This window comes from Mobula hypostoma, chromosome 11 (assembly GCF_963921235.1).
Source record: "Mobula hypostoma chromosome 11, sMobHyp1.1, whole genome shotgun sequence".
In the NCBI taxonomy this organism is placed as follows: Eukaryota; Metazoa; Chordata; class Chondrichthyes; order Myliobatiformes; family Myliobatidae; genus Mobula; species Mobula hypostoma.
The window spans coordinates 13,815,005-13,835,098 of NC_086107.1; the positions used below are offsets into that span (position 1 = coordinate 13,815,005).

At 42.6% G+C, this 20,094-nt stretch overlaps 1 protein-coding gene across 1 annotated transcript in view; it reads right to left on the reverse strand.

Annotated features, from left to right (window-relative positions):
• Positions 1-20,094, reverse strand: part of ano1a (anoctamin 1, calcium activated chloride channel a) — a 295,780-nt gene that overhangs the window by 108,382 nt on the left and 167,304 nt on the right. The window contains exons 11-13 of the mRNA XM_063061696.1: positions 14,734-14,798; positions 9,558-9,692; positions 4,386-4,546 (exon numbers count right to left, since the gene is read on the reverse strand). Coding sequence (XP_062917766.1) covers positions 4,386-4,546; positions 9,558-9,692; positions 14,734-14,798 — 361 coding nt within the window. The remainder of the gene's footprint in view (positions 1-4,385; positions 4,547-9,557; positions 9,693-14,733; positions 14,799-20,094) is intronic.

Below are 20,094 nucleotides of genomic sequence, written 5' to 3' on the forward strand. Positions count from 1 at the left end.
GGAGCACTGCGTACACAGGGCCCTTAGCATTGTCAATGATCTCTCCTTTCCACCTAATAATCTCTCTGAGCCCCTAACATCACGCAAGAGGTACCGCAGCATCAGGACAAAGGCTGTTAGGCTGGGAAACAGCTTCTTTTCCCAGGTCGTGAGACTACTGAACAACCTGCCACCATCCAGGTCTCATCACCAGTAGCATTATACTGTTTACTTTTAAACCTTGGGTCATAAGTACACATTATTTATTTATTTATTTATTTATGGTAACATTACTTTATGCATTATGTGAGAGTTACTTTTTACCTAGTTTTTATTTAAGGATACAGTGCAGACTAGACCCTTCTGGCCTTTTGAGCGGAGCTGCCCCATAACTCCGATTTAAAACTAACCTAATCATGGGTCAGTTTACAATGACCAACTAACCTACTGTATTGGGTACATCTTTGGACTGCGGGAGGAAACTGGAGCACCTGAAGAAAACCCAAGCATTCCACGGGCAGGACGTACAAACCCCTTACAGAGGGCGTCAGGAATGAACTCCAAACATAGATGCTGCAAGCTGCAATAGCGATGTGCTAACGGCTAAGCTATGCTGGTGTTGTGCACCTTGGCCCAGAGAATGTTGTTTTTTTGGTGGTATACATCTAAATGGCTGAATGACAATAAATCTGAACTTGAACTAGTTACTTTGCAGAGCGAAGCAAATTTGAAACATTAAATTCAGGTTACAATTGGCTTCAATCTTCAGAACTCTTAGCTTCAGTCGGTTGAGGCAAGTCTTCAGCATGAAAATTTACTGAGAAATTCACTTCACCCAGAGTAATAGATGCCAGAAAACCACTGTAAGTAACAACAACGGATTGAAACAAAACACACAACTTTGTGTGTCAGGTAGCAAAAGACCTTTTATTCTCTCAACTCCAGTTACTGTGACCAGCACTTGGTCAAGAGCTTTTGAGTCGTCACTGAATACTTAACCCAGGTCATAACATACAACAGACAAATTTATGGTTTAAGTAATTCAAAAAAAAAACATGGCATCTCACAAATGGAAAAATAGGCAATAAATTTATTGGTGGAGTGGTCTCCAACCACCGGGCTGCTAAGATGCGCTACCGAGCCGCGTGGAAACAATATGAAACGATATGAGTCAGCTGCACCTTTCCACATTCCCTGTCACGCCCTGTTGAACTTGAACATCCGCCCCCCGCCCCCCAGTCGGCCAGTCCACAAGAATATCGGCAATATTAAACCGGTCTGCGGTGCAAAAAAGGTTGGGGACCCCTGGGTTAACAAGTCAACTGATCTCGGATAGTTTTGGTGTAAACTCACTCTGCTTTCATCACCTCTCAGTGTGGACAGATTCAGTTTCATATTTATTAAACAATAAGACACAAGAGCAGAATTAGGCCACTCAGCCCATTGAGTCTGCTCCACCGTTCCATCATGGCTGATCACTATCCCTTTCAACCCCATTTTTTCTGCCTTTCGCTGTAACCTTTGAAGCCCTGACTAAATAAGAACTTATCAACCTCTGCTTTAAATATACTCAATGACTTGGCCTCCAAAGCCATGACAAGGAATTCCACAGATTCATTACTTTCTGGCTAAAGAAATTCATCCTCATCTCCGTTCTAAATGGATGCTGTTCTATTCTGAGTTTGTGCCCTCTGGTCCTAGGCTCACCCACTATAGGAAACATCCTTTCCACATCTATTCTGTTTAGGTTTTTCAATATCCGACAGGTTTTAATGAGATCCCCCTATTATTCTTCTAAATTCCAGTGAGTACAAGCCCAGAGCCGTCAAATGATCCTCAGACATCAACCCTTTCATAATGGGACTCATTCTCGTGTAAAAATAAGTTCAAAAATAGTGAGATTTCAGAATTTGAAAGTTATGAAATTAGAATATTATTTTTTTTTTCTTTTTTTATTTGCACAGTTTGTCGCCTTTTGCATTCTGGTTGAAAACCAAAGATGGTGCAGTCTTTCATTGATTCTGTTGTGCTTATTATTCTACTATGCATTTACTGAGTATGCCCACATGAAAATGAATTTTAGGGTTGTATATGGTGGCATATATGCAATTTGATAATAAATTTACTTTGAACTTTAGAGTCATGCTGGGTCTCTTTCCCGCTGTAAACTTAAAACCTGATGGTTGCCCTGAATGAGACATCTGAAGTAACCGGCAGACACTTCGTAAGAGGAACAAAACTCGAAGTCAACAATGTGACTTCACTATAAAATTCAAATATGGAATCAACTGGAGTTCAGGAGAATCTCATCAAAAACGTGAATTGCACAGGAAGTGGCTGAGACAAGTAGTAACAATGCATGAATTCCCTGGATGGAGACCAAGGAGTGATGTAACCTACTGGGTTATGGACAGAGCTGGGAAGAAGTTTTTTGGCAAAGCATGAACACAAAGGGCTGAGCAGCCTTCTCTTTGCAGTAAATTTCCATGATGGAGTACAACGTTGGTAAATGCGAGATCATCCACTTTGGAAGGAATAATAGAAGAGCGGATTATTATTTAAATAGTGAAAGATTGCAGCATGCTGTTGTGCAGAGGGACTTGGGAGCGCTTGTTCATGAATCGCAAAAAGTTGGTTTGCAGGTACAACAGTTTATTAAGAAGGCAAACGGAATGTTGGCCTTCATTGCTAGTGGGATTGAATTCAAGAGCAGGGAGGTCATGCTGCAACTATGCAGTGCACTGGTGAGACCACATCTGGAGTACTGTGTGCAGTTCTGGTCTCCGTACTTGAGGAAGGATATACTGGCTTTGGAGGCAGTGCAGAGGAGATTCACCAGGTTGATTCCAGGGGTGAAGGGGTTAACCTATCAGAAGCGATTGAGTCGCCTGGGACTATACTCTCTGGAGTTCAGAAGAATGAGAGGGGATCGTATAGAAACATACAAAATTTTGAAAGGGATAGATAAAATATAAGCAGGAAAGTTGTTTCCATTGGTAGGTGAGACTAGAACTTGGGGTCATTGCCTCAAGATTCAGGGGAGAAGATTTAGGATGGAGATGAGAAACTGTTTTTCCCAGAGGGTGATGAATCTGTGGAATTCTCTGCCCAGGGAAGCAGCTGAGGCTTCCTCACTAAGTATATTTAAGAAACGGTTAGATAGGATTTTACATAGTAGGGGAATTAAGGGTTATGGGGAAAAGGCAGGTAGATGGAGTTGAGTTTACAGACAGATCAGCCATGATCTTACTGAATGGCGGGGCAGGCTCAATGGGCCGGATGGCCTACTCCTGCTCCTATTTCTTATGTTTTAACTAGTTCACAGGAAGATTAAAGTAGTATGTAAGGGAGAAGTAGACAGAAAGTTATTAAGCATCAAAGATGAAGAATCAACCTCATTTGCCACATACACATCTGTAATAAAAGGTGTAATTGGGCAGAGTGGGCTCATTGGGCTGGGAAGCCGTTACCAGGCCATATCTCTAAATTAAATGTGTTAGGAATTTGCTGTGGTGTATTGGTGTGATCTGAATAAAACAAAATATTCAGCTATTCTAAAGAATTATTTTAAAAATTTAAAAGAATTATTATTTTTTAAAATAAAGAATTATTTCAAATAAGTTAGAGGTTAAAGCATGGACGTGGAATAAAATGTGCCCAAGTACATAAATACCAGCATGTATTAACAATGTAAAATAAGCGTTTTAAAGGGTTCTCAGTGCAGTGCAGTGACTGAGGCAATAGACAGAGAGGGGTCGGGCGGGGGGGGGGGGGGGGAAGAGATTAACCAGAATAACTGATCAGATTCACTGCCTAGTGGAAGAAACTTTTCAGATGGCATGAAGTTATGCAGACAGTCAGTGGAAGGATGAGAGGTGGCTTAAAAGAAGCTCAGATGCTGTCGTGGACCCAAAGGCCAAGGTGCCTCTGCACTCCATCTTTGTCTAAAGTGGAGAATCTGCTTGCCCGTTTCCCACAGTCTGGGAAAAAATAGTTAGATTTAAACACCAGGTAAATACAAAGGAAACAAATGCTTACAACTCACCAAGCTACTTTTTTCTTGTATATAACTGTTCGCCAAGAACTGTATGATCGGGAGCTTTTTTTTAATTTTCCTGACTCTAAGTTTATTTCTGCTCCTGTAAGATTTCTTCAGTATACAGAAGCAGCAGTTTTTATAAAACACATCTAAACTGACTTGACAAGTTCCTTCAATGAGCTCCGTTTGCCCTTAATACTGAGGCCGTCATCCTGTGGTGCAAGGACACCGTGCTTAATACAACAGCTGCGGGAATGCAAGCGAGCCATTGCAACTTGAAAAATCGGGCATTTTATCAACACCACGTCCTGGCAATCAGTGTAGCCTTTGAGAGCCATTTTAAAGAGGATGGAGAAAGGTGCCTTACCCCAGAGTGCCATGAAAATGGAGTAGAAAACCGTGGCAGGGTTATCAAACAAGTGGCTTGCTCGTGCTGTCGCACACGTGGTGCTCAGCTTCCAGTAGCTGCAGGTCCTGTCGCACAGCGGACACATGGTGATATTGGCACGGTGGTCGCACATCTCCATGCTGTGGTGAGAGAGGGAGACAGAACGAGGAGAGAGGAAAAATAAATGAGAAACAAGACTGGATTTAAACTCAATCGTGCTTAAAAGTAGCTAGTCAGGCCCAGTGGATAGCATGTACCAAGGGGCAGGATGGACAGCTCCAGGCAACTGGCTGGTAGACTGGTGCTGGCTGGTTCACAGCAGTGCCAAACAACAGGCTATTTTTAGGTCCCTGGGCCTCAGCTGCATTGAACTGGCAGGATGAGTTGGAAGCTTAGCTCTCTGCACTCGAACATTCTGTTAATAGGCAGGGTGCAGCTCCCTGGTATGCTGGAGAGGGCAGGTGGAAGTTGACTGCAAGGGGTGGACAAACCACAGCCTGGCCAGGCTTGCAGGGCCTGAAGATTCTTCCCGCCCTTCTCATTCCCAATAGCATAATGAGGATGCTCCCCAAATGGGCTTCCTGATGATCCTGCCAAGTGGGAGGTCTGCCAGTCAGCTCAGGCCTAAAAATAGCTATTGCGGTCCTGTTATAGATTTTCTGATTTTAAAATTAGTGCTTGGCATTTGAATTTGGAAGCCTCCCTGCCCACCAGCAGTCAGCCCAAGTGGGCGCTGCCAGAACAAAGCTATGATCCATGGGAAGGATGACATCACCAGGGCTCCAGGCCTACCAGCAAAAGGGTTGACAATCTGACCCTCGTTTTAAGCTCATTAAGTTTCAGTTACTTGCCAGTGGAACAGGAATACTATACAAAGATAAAGAACTAACGCAGCAATAAGCCAAAAATAATTTTACTGCGACATCTGGAATATGGCTATTTATAGGGTATGTAAAGAACACAAACTTTCCATATAAATAAGATTGCTTTTTGGGTGGGCTGCATTTTATTACGGAGTCAGAATATACATTGGATTTTCCATTCCTATCTGCAATAATACACAATTCATCACTGATTCTCATAAACAATAAATGCTAATTAATCATCATCATTTGATAGCCTCCGCCCACCTCAAATGCAATAAACTTTTATCTGGGCTTAAAGTTATGAAGTGCCAGATGACTAGAAACTCTACTCAATGCAGAGCAGAGCACTATTAACAATGAGTAATGGATCACCCTCATTGTCTTGCTGAACTCAACCCAGAATGTTGTATTACCCCAATATTAACTTCAACTACTCTTCTGTCCATCAAGTGTGTAATTAAACTGTCTTGCAACAAATAATTCTCTACATCTCATATCAAAAATAGGAATAACACTCCATCCAATCAAATGTTATAAGAAGCAGCAATGAAACATTTAAAGAAATGAACATTAAACATTTTTTTGAAAAGGAGATTAGCTTGTATATTGAAACATACAGTGAAGTGAGACATTTGTGTCAAATCAGGTTAGTGAGGATTGCACGGGGCATAGTCTGTAAAAGTTGTCACACTTCTGGTGCAAATGTAACATCCCCAAAACTTACTAACCCTATCCCCAACCATACATCTTTGGAATGTGGGAGGAAATTGGAGCAGCTGCAGGAAACCCACATGTTCATGGGGGAGAATATAAAAACTATTAGAGATAGAGATAGAGTGGGAATAGAACCCTGATCTTCCGACTACTGGCACTGTAAAGCTTTATGCTAACCATTATGCTACAACGCTGCTGCATTTCTGCAGTTACTTGTGCTAGCTTGCTAGTGTTGTATATGGTTCAAAACCAAGTTTAGTCTTGGTCTTGGTGGTGTTCAGGGCTTTCTTCATTGTACCAGTAGCTTCATCCTGATTTTCACTACTGTCAGTTATGCAAATCCCAGGAGAAGATTCAGGAATACTGTCACAAACAGATATAGACAGATTCTTCATTGCTGTTTCCATAACAAAAATTTTTGACCAGTCAGAGTCGTTAGCCCTGAACTGAACCCTTGAAATTGGAGGACCAGTGGACCACTCTTTGTCTGGCCTCTACCCTTTGAACTGTTTAGCATGGATGACCCTACCAAGAGTCAAAATGCAAGGCCCCGACTCCAGCCAACATAGCACTCCAGGTCAATGAAGCACACAAGCCTCCAAACCCTATGACAAGGTTGTGGTCTTCTTGGAGGTGCACTCTTTAGAGGTGCTTCAAAATGCATAACCTCTTTAGCAAAGAATTTTCACTTGTTTAGCAATGATTGGTAAGGGAGGGGTTACAAACAACTCAGTGTGTTGAGCAGTATCCGGGGGGGGGGGCGGGGAGATTGAATTCATTCTCCCTCCCACTGATACTTCTCCACCTGCTGAATTCTTCCAGCAGATTGTCTGTTGCTCCATGTTCCAAATTCTGTAGACCCTCAGGACGGGATATGATTGGAACATTGGCAAAGCAGCAGGAGAACTGTGAAACGAGTTCGTATCACCCAGGCAACACTCATGGAATGTTACTAGAACCAGAATAACTTGATGTCCATTTTCCTAATCACTTTAGGCACCATTTACTGATTCCTTTTAGAGATGTGCACAGCCAGAACAACTTATTTCTTCTCTTTTGAAAAAGCCAAAGCATCAACATTAATACCTCTCAGGACAGCTGCATCTGAGTGGGCGAATAACTATTTTCCAGCTTCCACCCATATTAGTAATTAAAGTATAACCTTTCAAATGTTTCCTGTTACACACTCAGTGGCCACATTATTGGAGACCTCCTGTACTTCAAGGTTTGATGTATTGTGCATTCAGAGATGCCCTTTTGCAAATCACTATTGTAACATGTGGTTACTTGAGTTACTGTCACCTTCTTGTCAGCTTGAACCAGTCTGGCCATTCTCTTCTGACCTGTCTCATTAACAAGGCACTTTCACCCACAGAATTGCCACTCACTGGATTTTTTTTTTGGCTTTTGCACCATTCTCTGTAAACTCTAGAGACTGCCGTGCATGAAAATCCCAAGAGATCAGCAGTTTCTGAGATACTCAATCCACCCAATCTGGCACCAACAACCATTCCACGGTCAGCCACTTAATCTCATTTCATCCCCATTCTGCTGTTTGGTCTGAACATCAACGGAACCTCTTGACCATGTCTGTATGCTCTTGTGGGGCGATACAGTAGTGTAGTGGTTAGCACAATGGTTTACAGCACAGGCGATCAGGGTTCAATTCCCGCTGCGGCCTGTAAGGTGTTTGCGTGTTTCCCCGCGACTGCAGGAGTTTCCTTCCACAGCCCAAAGATGTACTAGTTGGAAGGTTAATTGGCCATTGTAAATTCTCTCGTGATTTGCTATGATGAAATAGAGGGATTGCTGGGTGGTGTGGCTCTAAGGGTTGGAAGGGCCTATGCCACACTGTATCTCAATAAAAATATTGAGTTGTTGCCACAACTGGGTGATTAGATATTTTCATGAACAAGCAGGGGTAGAGGTGCACCTAATAAATTGCCTACTGAATGCATATCTGAAGCAGGTGGATATTTTTACTATTTGACAAAAGCAGCTTTCTGATCTACCGTCTCCACATTACTTCCATTTGGACCTGTGTGAAGAGGAGAAAACCTCTCTATTCCCTCTCCCCTCAGATCGATACATTACTCCACCTTCGCATCAGTTCCACATGTGTTGATAGAAAAAAATGGATTTAAGAACAGATAAAACACAGGAACTGCGAGAAACTCAGCAGGTCAGGAAGCATCGGTAGAGAGACAGTTACATTTATCAAATATAGAACAGTACAGCCCAGGAACAGGCCCTTTGGTCTACAGTGTTGTGCCAGATTATACTTCAATGCCTAAATAAGCAAATCCCTTCTGCCTGCACAATTGTCCGTATCCCTCCATTCACATGCCTATCTAACAGCCGCTTAAAGATCTATCATATTTGCCACCACTACCACCCCTAGCAGAGCATTCCAGGCACCCTCTGTGTCGAAAAGCTTGTTCCCCTTCACTTTAAATCCCTGTCCTCTAATATTGTAGATTTTGACCCTGGTGGAAAAAAAAGTCTATCTATGCCTCGCATAAGCTTATCATCTTCTATTAGGTCTCTGCCATTCCAGAGAAAACAACCCAAGTTTGTCTAATCTGATGGCATGAGTATCAATTTCTCCTTCCAGTGAACAAGTTTCATCCCCCTTCCTCTATTCCTCACTCTGATCTTTTACTTCTTCTCACCTGCCTATTACTTCTCCCCTAGGTCCCATCCTCCTTCCTGTTCTCTTGTGGTCCACTCTCCTCTCCAGCCCTTTCCCACCCACTCAGCTTCACCTATCGCCTTCCAGATAGCCTCTTTATCCTCCCCCCACCTTTTTATTTCAGTATCTTTCCCCTTCCTTCTCAGTCCTGAGGAAGGGCCTTGGCCCAAAACGTTGATTGGTTATTCATTTCCACAGATGCTGCCTGACCTGCTGAGTTTCTCCAGCATTTTGTGTGTGCAGCTTTGTCTAACCTGTCCTTAGGAAGTTGGTTTTTGATCTATCGAAGATTCTGATGACAGGCCATTGACTCAGAACACTAACTGTTTCTTTCTTCAGAAAACTGCTTAAGTACAAGGAATTTCCTGCATTTTGTTTAGGTTCACAGTATCCGCAGCTTTCTACTTTTCAATTACAGTTTCTCAGTCATGAAACAAGAAACAGCCATGAGAACTTCTTCACAAAGTTTGTTGGACCGTGATGGACTTGGTTGCTAAGCTAGAGTCCTTTCAGGAATTCCTTCATTTCATAAATAAATGTCAATGATCAGGTAAACATCATGCAGAATTATCAAAGGGTCGCAAAGCCTTTGACCCCATATACCTCTGGTAGGTCTCTGAAGGAGCCATTTGAAAAAAAAGTCACCAATTCAGACTTTTGCCAAGAACCCGCGTGAAATGTGAAACACATGGCAAAACAATGAATTGAGTTTTTCAACTAAGTCTCAGAGAGTGTAGTTTATTTATTTTATATTGACAGCCTTTCAGGGAGATTTTAAACAAAAAACTTAATGGATGGAGGTTACAAATCCCCAGCAACTCAATTACATACAAGAGTTATAAATGAGCAGTCCTTTTAAACAACTGGCTCCAGCTTTACCTGGGAATATTCTCATTAACGGTTGCACATCCGTAGAGGAACACTATGATCCCGATGGTGGAAGCTGGAATCAGCATTTGTGTGTACACTCCAAGCCAGGCAAAGTAAAATGCAATCTTCTCACCAAAATACTTCCTGCACAAGGAAAAAAAAAAGAATTGGGCGTCAGTGTCAACATTTTGGTCACAAGCCCCAGAACTAAAGTGCAGTCAGACTTGACCTCTGCTGTGCCACAGGAAACAAGCAGCAGTTGCTTAAGGAGACATTGAACAACCAAAAGACCCGACCATTAACCAGAGACACCAATTACTCTTGCTTACACTGCACCAGAGTATGTGGATCCCGGATTGGCCTCTGTAGCCACCTGTGGCCCCACCAATAAACAACCCCTTAGGACAAGAGGTCCCAGCCTTTTTTATGCCGTGGAGCCCTACCATTAACCGAGGGGTCCGTGGATCCCAGGTTGGTAACCCCTGCCTTTGGAGAACCTCACACTCGACTCGAGTGATTATACTATTACATGAAGTATGAATTTGGAGAGTTCTTCTAGTGTATCAAAGCATGCGAAATAAGAAGAGGCTACAAGTCCCCTTGATCCAGAATAGTGGCTTAATACTGGGCCTGTACCTATACAATCCTTTTCAATTCCAATATTGGTCAATATCCTTAATGCTCAAAAATCCAAACATCTCAGTCCTGAATACAGACTGACTGCACATCTAGAATCCATTAGGTTAAAGTGAAAAGTAGCAGCATATCATCAAACGAGAGTAGTGGATTGATGGAGTTCATGCGCTCCGGATATTGATAATAATTAAGTGAGGTAATGGCAATAAGTTCAATTAGACAATGCTCTTTCATTGCCAGTGTTGTACAACTGGAAGTGTTTTCCCCTAGAGGGCATTGAAACAGCAACTATTTTTACATCATTATGAATTAGCCTTGAACTTGAGTTGGGTACTTCCCAACACGAGTCATTTTGGTGATCCAATGAGATTTCCCCTTCTGGGGAGAGTGGGACAATTATATCACTTTCTATGTGGGCACTCTTTCTGGGACATTTGGGGGGAATTGAGTACTGGGTAATTTTGTTATAAATAATCATCGTCGGACAATCTGGAATAACGTAGTCTCCTGGCACAGTAATGGACAATATCCCATGCTGGGAAAGTGTGTGGGTTACATATTTAGGAATGGGAGTGGTGGTGGTGGTGGGGGAGGAATTTATTAGAGGTATACAGAAGTATGAGGGGTATAGATAGGATTAATAAGTTTTCCACTGAGCTTGGGTGAGACTAGAACTAGAGGTGATAGGTTAAGGGTGAAACGCAAAATATTTAAGGGCACCTGAGGGAGAACCTCTTCACTCAGAGCATGGTGCGTGTGTGGAACAAGTTGCCGGAGGAAGTGATGGATGCAGGTTGAATTTCAACATTTCAGAGAAGATTGGACAAGCACATGGACAAGAGGGTTATGGAGGGCTATGGTCCAGGTGCTGGTGGATGGGACTTGACAGAATAAGAGTTCGGCACATTCTAGATGGGCAGAAGGACATATTTCTGTGCTGCAGAGCTCTATGATTCTATGATCCTAATCCAACAGCCAGATTGCTGATTTTATTGTGTTTTCCCTGTAGTTTTACCTTTCATTATGCTTGCATATGTTGGTATAATCTGTTACCTTTCAGTGCTGATATTACTCTCCACACCTTGTGGAGCATCAGGTAGCAACCCTGCCGTTTCTTTAGCAGTTGTCTGTTTTTAGCTCGATGCTCAACCCAGCATGGATGGAAAGCATGCAAGAAGCCGGCTGGATTCGAATCTGGAACCGCTCGCCTCAAAGCTCGGTGCGGATGCCACTACACCACTGGCCAGCTATATCCTTTCAGTGACTTGTAGTATATTTGCTTCTAGATTTCCATAGTTAGGTTGCAAAGCTGAAGTGTGAATCAGGACCTGGTCAGAGGTTTCTATCTAAACTGGTTCAGATGGGTTTGCAGTATAAAAGGAGATCACGTGCTCGAGTTCCTTTGTTACTTCTTTACCTGTCTTGCTTGTTGACACAGTCTGAGCCTGTCTGACCTGTACTAGGCTGAACATCTAATAAAACAACTGTAACCACAAGAGTTTTGCTTCATTCTTGATTTCCTAAGAACCTTCGGAGCAACTTCTTCTCCAGACCTAACACACTCTTCCAATGGACCTCTCTTCCCTGGACCAAATTGACAACTCTTCTCTCAATATAGCAGTCTCCACTTCCCCCAATTGCTAAATCTTCGTTCTTCTTGCCTCCTGACCTCTCACGCACTCCACCCATCCATTCCCCAATTACCCACCTTCCAAGAAGCCCATCTCCATCTCCCCTATGTTCCAAATAACAGTCCTAAGATCCTCCCACCCTATCCTACCTTGCTCACCTTGCACAAGTCATATACAGTCAGAGCACTACAACACAGGGAAAGGCCCTTGACCTTTCTAGTCCATGTTGAACTATTTTTCTGCCTAGTTGCATTGACCCCCATCAGGACCATAAACCTCCAACCTCCTCCCATCGATGTACTTATCCAAGTTTCACTTAAATGCTGAAATCCCAGCCACATCCACCACTTCCACTAGCAGCTCGTCCCATGCACTCACCACCCTCTGAGTGAAGAACATCTCCTCCAGGTTTCATGAGAATTGCAGCAAACGTTCAATGTGCTGCTTTCTACCAGCAGGCTTTACCATCCACTGGAGTTTCTCAGTAAAGACCTGAAATGGGTAACTGGATTGATGGGCTGAATAGCCCTTCCATGACTGCTTGCCTTTGAACTGAAGGCTGCAAAGCTTCTCCTTCCATGGTTACCATTTTAGGATATTTAGCCTTTTGTTTTACATCAAAAAAATTCACAACCTGTTGCAGCTACTCAGATCTTTACAAACCCAAGATCTCCCTGGTGGTCATGAGAGGTTCACTCTGTTGACATTTTGCATGCTTCATTTACTTTTCCAGACTCAAGTCAAACATGCAGTGTCTGAGCGTAAATTGATTCTAGCCCATGACAGACTCAAAAGCAACATGGGGAAAATGGTTTGGTTTTGTGGTTGATAAAAGGCTGAGGGTGATATCTTGCTACAGAACTTGCTGGAAGGAGAGTAAGAGATTAATCAAGGCATTTGAGATTTAACTATAGCTAACAGATACACCTTGCAATCTGCCATTGTTTAGATCAAATTTCATTTCTTACTTAATTTTGTTTTACAAAATTCTAATTTCTCAATAAGGAGCAGAATTTGGCCATTTGGCCCATTGAGTCTGCAATGCTAGTCAATCATGGCTGAATTTCTTTCCTTCTCAACCCAGTTCCCATAACTTTTGACACTCTTACTAATCAAGAACCTACCAACCTCTGTTTTAAATTATTAAGTGATTTACCCTCTACAGCCGTCTTAGGAACTCTGCAAATTCACCTTCTTCTGGCTAAAGAAATTTCTCTTCATTTCTGTTCTAAAGGCATTTCCTTCTATTCTGTTCTCTGACGCTAGACTCTGCTACTTTCGAATGTTACCTTGAGAGGATGAATATGTGATTCTACTGCAAGGGAATCTAGAGAACAGGCAAACAGGCTCAGGATAAATCACGAAGACAATGACGAACTCACTCTGAGTCCAGTGGCGTTCTTTATTCCCAGGGCAGGGACAGCTGAGCCATTGAGAAACTTAAAAGTGAGACTGATTTAAATAAAATCTGCAGGTGCTTATATTATTGCAAGGGTTAAATTTTGAATAAAGATCTATATTGTTAGGTATGTCTATTACATGGACATACAATGCTCCACTGAATGATGTTTTTTTTCCCTCTGTACAGCCTTCAAACTGTATCACTTAACCTGCCCGTGGCACTATGACTGGAAGATTAAAAGTTGAACCACAGATCTGAGTCTGGAAATCTAATTAACAAAGCACTCTGAAAAACAACAAGATAGAACCAATAGGGTTTATGTTGCTCGGGCAGGAAAGTGGAGATGAAGCCAATAATCGGTGCAGCTGAGATCTTATTGAGTGGTGTAATAACTCAAGGGGTTATGTGGACTTATGACTTTATTTCCCACTCATTCTCCAAGTGCATGCTGGGTAGCAGATGATCCGAGCGTTTATATAGCAGACGGCAAAGGAGCAAGTAAAGCTAGTTTGTTTGAAATTTGTTAACTTTGTGGGAGTAATACAATGCAACATATGATAATAGAGCAAAAACTGAAATATAAAGTATATTTTTAAAAATTAAATTAGTGCAAAAAAGTAGAAATAAAAAAGTAGTGAGGTAGTGCTCATGTATTCAATGTCCATTTAGAAATTGGATGGCAGAGGGAAAGGAGCTGTTCCTGAATCCTTGATTGTATGCCTTCAGGCTTCTGTACCTCCTTCCTGATGGTAGCAATGAGAAGAGGGCATGTTCTGGGTGGTAGGGGTCCGTAATGATGGGCACTGCCTTTTTGAAGCACTGCTCCTTGAAGATGGCCTGGATACTATATAGGCTAGTGCCCACAATGGAGCTGACTAATTTAGCAACTCCCTGCAGTTTACTTTGATCCTGTGCAGTAGTTGCACCCACCACTACCACCACCCCACCCCCGCCCACCATACCAGATGGTGATGCAGCCAGTTAAATCAACCTTCATAAGACCATACGAGAAAGGATCATTCTGCCATGGCTGAATTATTATCCCTCTCATCCCCATTCCCCTGCCTTTGACACCCTTACTAATCAAGGACCTATCAACCTCTGCTTTAAATAAACCAGTTTACTTAAATGAAGCATTAGTACTTATTACCAAAAATACTTTATAGCTTTTTAATATGTAGAACTAGTGTGTTTAAAGTCCCAAAAGCATACAATTTACATCAATGACACAGCATAACCATTTAAAATTTATACTTGACAGGGAATCTATTCCATAGAACCAGCAGCAACTGGACACCAGGAAGTAATGCCACCTCAGGCGTGGCAGCAAAAGCTCCTGTGAGTTCAAAGTTGGTGCATTGGCTCGGGGGAGCATTCTGCACGCTGGGAAATGTGTATTTTGTGCGCATGTCCAAGTCTCCAGCTGTACTGTTCATAGATCATTGGATCTCACTTTGTACTCAATGAATGAACTTCAGATTTAAGTTGGTTATTTACCTGATCACAAGCTCCTTACCTCACGAGATCCAGTGGCTGGTATTTGTAAAATATTCCATAGCTGGCCCATTGTTCATAGAGAAGCTGAAGGAAGAGGTTGTGTAGAGTTACTCTCGATTCACATAGTGTTACTGAAATAAATATTAAAACCTAGGCTTTCTTGAGCTAGTTTCATAGTGTTTTGGATACTAAGCTTCTGGTAATCCTCCCCAAAACCCCTCAGCAGCAAAGTGGTACACATCCATTTTAAAGCTCCACACACGTGCCTCATTCTTCCCTCCCCCACCCCTCCACCCAATCCCAGCACTGCAGCCCAGCAAGATCTGTAACACTGAGTAAGACTCAGCAAGGGCAGAACCTTCATAAAACATGGGAAAAGTTGGGATAAAAAAAGATATTTCAATAGAGGAATGTGAAGTAGATGAAAATGGGTCCTTTGCCCAAGCTTTTCCCATCAAAAACAATCCCCCAAAAGTAAAAAAAAAATCAATTCTGCATCGGCTGTTGGTTTATATATGGTTTCATGTGATCTTGATCAGAGTGGGGAGCGTGGCCTAAGCAGGTGGTGACCTGCAGGCTAGTAGAGAGAAGGAGCACCTTTCACCACCTTTGGTAGAAATGCCACTCAATGCTTTCCCCAATGGCATGTTTTATCAATGAGTCTGGAACATGACTGGGGATCATTAACCATTTAGTTAACATTAGGGCATTGCTCAAGTATCTCCATGGTAGAAACAAGCAATATGATAGAAACATAGAAACATAGAAAATAGGTGCAGGAGTAGGCCATTCGGCCCTTCGAGCCTGCACCGCCATTTATTATGATCATGGCTGATCATCCAACTCAGAACCCCGCCCCAGCCTTCCCTCCATATGGAGGAACTCAGGTGGTTGAGCAACATCTGTGGGGGGAAAGGAATTGCTGATGTTTTTGGGTTGAGATCCTGCATTAGGCTTCAACCTGAAATATCAATAAATCCCTCACCCCCCCACCCCACCGCAATGCTGCTCAACCTGCCGATTTCCTCCAGTAGATAGTTGCTCTAGATTATAGCATCTGTGATTGGTTACAACCCCTTGGTTGAGTAGACTAAATGGATTGGAGTTCACTATTATCAGAGAGACAAATCAGCAGAATGACAACTATTAGTAATTGATATCGCTTAAGAACAAAAATTCTAATCCAACTTCCAGGACATGAAACATCCCCGCTCAAGCATCCCCTCATTTTACAGAAGGGCATGATGAGTTTGCTAAAATCCAATGTAGAAATACCAAATAGAGCTTTGACATTACACCAGATATTCATATTCAGCCAAATTCCTCTATGCAGTCTGATGTGGAAGCTGTATTCAGTCAGGTTAAGCACACTACAGCAGGAATGCCACCAGAGTCATTGCAAACCTAGTGTGATAAGTGCACCATTGATGGGATGGTATCATTACATGCACAAATGAGCTAGACCATAAGACAAAGGAGCAGAATTAGGCCATTTAGCCCACTGAATGTGCTCGGCCATTCAATCATGGCTATGTATTATCCCTCTGAACCCCATTCTCCTTGCTTCTCCCCATAACCTTTTGCATCCCTAATAATCAAGAATCTAGCAACTTCTGCTTTAAATACAACCAATGACTTGGCCTCAGAGTTGTGTGTGGCAATGAATTCCACAGATTCACCACCATCTGGCCAAAGAAATGTCTCCTCGTCTCCGTTCTAAGGGGATGTCCTTGTATTCCGAGGCTGTGCCTTGTACGTACCAGTCTAAACTGACTTCAACCAGGCTTGTTTGAAGGAAACTCTGCCGCAAGGTTTCTGCTCTAAGCGTTGACTGTATTTTTTTTCCATAGATGCTGCCTGGCCTGCTGAGCTCCTCCAGCATTTTGTGTGTGTTGCGCAGATTTCCAACATCTGCAGATTTTCTCTTGTTTGAAGAAAACCTTGCCTAATTACCATAAGCATATAACCTGTAGTATCAGAGGTCCCAATGCACTAGAATGCTGTTATACTAAGATAAGGAATGCCTACCATTCCATGCTCAGACAGCATTTCGGTACATCGGATCATGGGCTCTCCTTCTCCCACTGGTGAGAGGTGAAAGAGCAAAACTGCAGAGATTAGGACAACAAAGGTGTGGTCCCAGGAGGCAGAGAAGAGGTTTGGGATTGCTTTAAATTGGAAGACTGGGCTATGTTCAAGGACGCATCTGTAGATCTGAATGAATGCACCATGGTTCTCACGGCCTTCATTAAAACAGTTGTAGACGAGCATCCCCACAAAATCATTCAGTCTTCCCCAACTGGAATCCATGAATGAAACATGAGATCTGCAAACTGCTGAGGGTCACACCAGAGGCATTCAAGCCTGATGATGCAGGAATGATCTCCGGAAAGCCTAGAACCGAGACTTTGATCCTAGACTCTCTGACTATTGGGAACATTCTCTCCAGTCCATTCTCTCTAGGCCTCTCAATATTCTGTAGGTTTCAATGAAATTTTATTTATTTTAATTTTATTGAGATACAGTACAGAATAGCTCTCCTGGCCCTTCGAGCTGCACTGCCCAGCAACCTCTTAATTTAATCCAAGCCTAATCATGGGACAATTTACAGTGACTAATTAGCCTACCAACCTGGACGTCTTTGGAATGTGGGAGGAAACCAGAGCACATGGAGGAAACACATGTGGTTATGGGGAGAACATACAAACTCCTTACAGGCAGTGAATTGAACCCAGGTTGCCGATTAACCCACTATGCTACCATGCCACCATAAGATCCTCCCCTCATTCTCCTAAATCCCAATGAATACAGGTCCAGAGCCATCAAATGCTCTGCAAAATGTAGCTCGCAGATGACATTGAAATGTAAATACCTCTAACCTAACCAAGGCACCAAGGACCACACTTAGGAAAGTCTTTCAGTGTACAGCTCAAGTTTTAGACCGTAAACTAGACAGGCATCATTAGCCTTTTACACTTGAACATTTGAAGATTTACATGACCTTGGCTTTCCCTTCATTTTGTGGGAAGATATTTTGAACTGAGAACAGAATGAACTTCTGACCTTTCTATACAAAGATACATCTCGTAAAAAGATATTCATAATGAATCTCACCATGAGAACATTTACATATAAATGACCTTTTGAGTGTGGTTGTAGCCCTAATAGCCAACACAACAAAGCTTAGAACAGTTCAGAAAATAATAAAATGCCAACTCAAAACTATCAACGTGATTCCTTGAGCTCTAAGTAAGAGTCTAACAATTCCCACAAGAAATACCATTGCAGCAACTCCACAAACTTATCTCAAACATATTTCTGTGACACACAGATTGCTGCATCCACTTGGACATCTTTGTAATCAAGCATCACAACTTCCTGCGGGCTATTTTGGTCACTCAGGAAAGCCAGCTGGTAGAGATAGATGGAAAATACATTTGAGAAAAACTTTCTGCAATGATGCACAACAAGGAAAACTCAAAATTGAAAGTTCAAGGAAATTAGTAGCATCATGGTTAGTGTAATGCCTTACAGCACCAGCAACCAGGGTTCAATTGCTGCCTCTGTAAGGAGTTTGTACTTTCTCCCTGGATTGTGTGGGTTTCCTCTGGGTGCTCTGGTTTCCTCCGACATCCCAAAGACAGTATGGGTAGTAGATTTATTGGTCACATGGGTATAATTGGGCAGTGCGGGCTTGTTGGGCCAGAAAAGCCTGTTACTGTCCTGTTTTTATAAATAATAAATAAATTTATTATCAAAGCACCAACATGTCACTTATACTGCCCTGAGATTCATTTCCTATAAGGTATAGGAGCAGAAGTAGGCCATTCCGTCCGTTGAATCTGGAGCTGATCCAATTCTTCCAGTCATCCCCACTCCCCTGCCTTTTCCCCATACCCTTTGATGCCCTGGCTCATCAAGAACCCATCTATCTCTGCTTTAAATGCACCCAATGACTTGGCCTCCACAGCTGCCTGTGGTAACAAATTCCACAGATTTACCACCCTCTGACCAAAGTAATTTCTCTGCATCTCTGTTCTAAATGGACGTCCTTCAATCCTGAAGTTGTGCCTTCTTGTCCTAGACTCCCCTATCATGGGAAATAACTTTGCCATATCTAATCTGTTCAGGCCTTTCAACATTCAGAATGTTTCTATGAGATCCCCCCTCATTCTCCTGAACTCCGTGGAATACAGCCCAAGACTTGCCAGACGTTCCTCATATGGTAACCCTTTTATTCTTGGAATCATTCTTGTGAATCTTCTCTGAACCCTCTCCACTGTCAGTATATCCTTTCGAAAATAAGGAGCCCAAAACTGCACACAGTACTCTAAGTGTAGTCTCACGAGTGCCTTATAGCACCTCAAAATCACATCGCTGCTCTTATATTCTGTACCTCTAGAAATGAATGGCAATATTGTATTCACCTTCTTCACCACTGACTCAAGCTGGAGGTTAACCTTTAGGGTATCCTGCACAAGGACTCCCAAGTCCCATTGCGTCTCTGTGTTTGAATTCTCTCCCCATCTAAATAATAGTCTGCCTGTTTATTTCTTCCACCAAAGTGCATGACAACACACTTTCCAACATTCTATTTCATTTGCCACTTCTTTGCCCATTCCCCTAAACTATCCAAGTCTCTCTGCAGGCTCTCGGTTTCCTCAACACTACCCGCTCCTCCACCTATCTTTGTATTATCGGCAAATTTAACCACAAATCCATTGATCCCATAGTCCAAATCATTGACAATCATTTTTGTGCTGGCATTCACATTAAAACAATGAAATGCAAGAGAACCAATGAAAAACTACACACAAAGACTGACAAATAAACCAATGTGCAAATACTGGATGGGTGGATAAATTGATAGATGGGTGGATAACTGAGGATATGAATTGTGGAGTCCATTTATTGTGGAATCAGTTCAGAGTTGAGGTGAGTGAAGTTATCCAAGCTGGTTCAGGAGACTGATGGTTGAGGGGTAATAACTGTTCCTGAACCTGGTGGTGTGGGACGCAAGGCTCCTGTACCTCCTTCCTGATGGCAGCAGTGAGGGGACAGCATGGCTTGGATGGTGGGGGTCCGCGATGATGGATTCTGCCTCCTTGTGGCAGCACATTTTGCTCATTGATGGGGAGGGCTTTGCCTGTGATGGACTTGACTGTATCCATCGCTTTTTGTAGCCTCTTCTGTTTTTGGGCATTGGTATTTCCGTACCAGTAAGGATACTCTCCACTGTGCATCTATAAAGGTTTGTCAAATTTTGAAATGACATGCCAAATCTTCGCAAACATCGAGGGAAGCAGAGGTGCTGCTGTGATTTCTTTGTAATGGCACTTATGTGCTATTAAATCAAACTGACAAAATGCTGAGTCTAGCA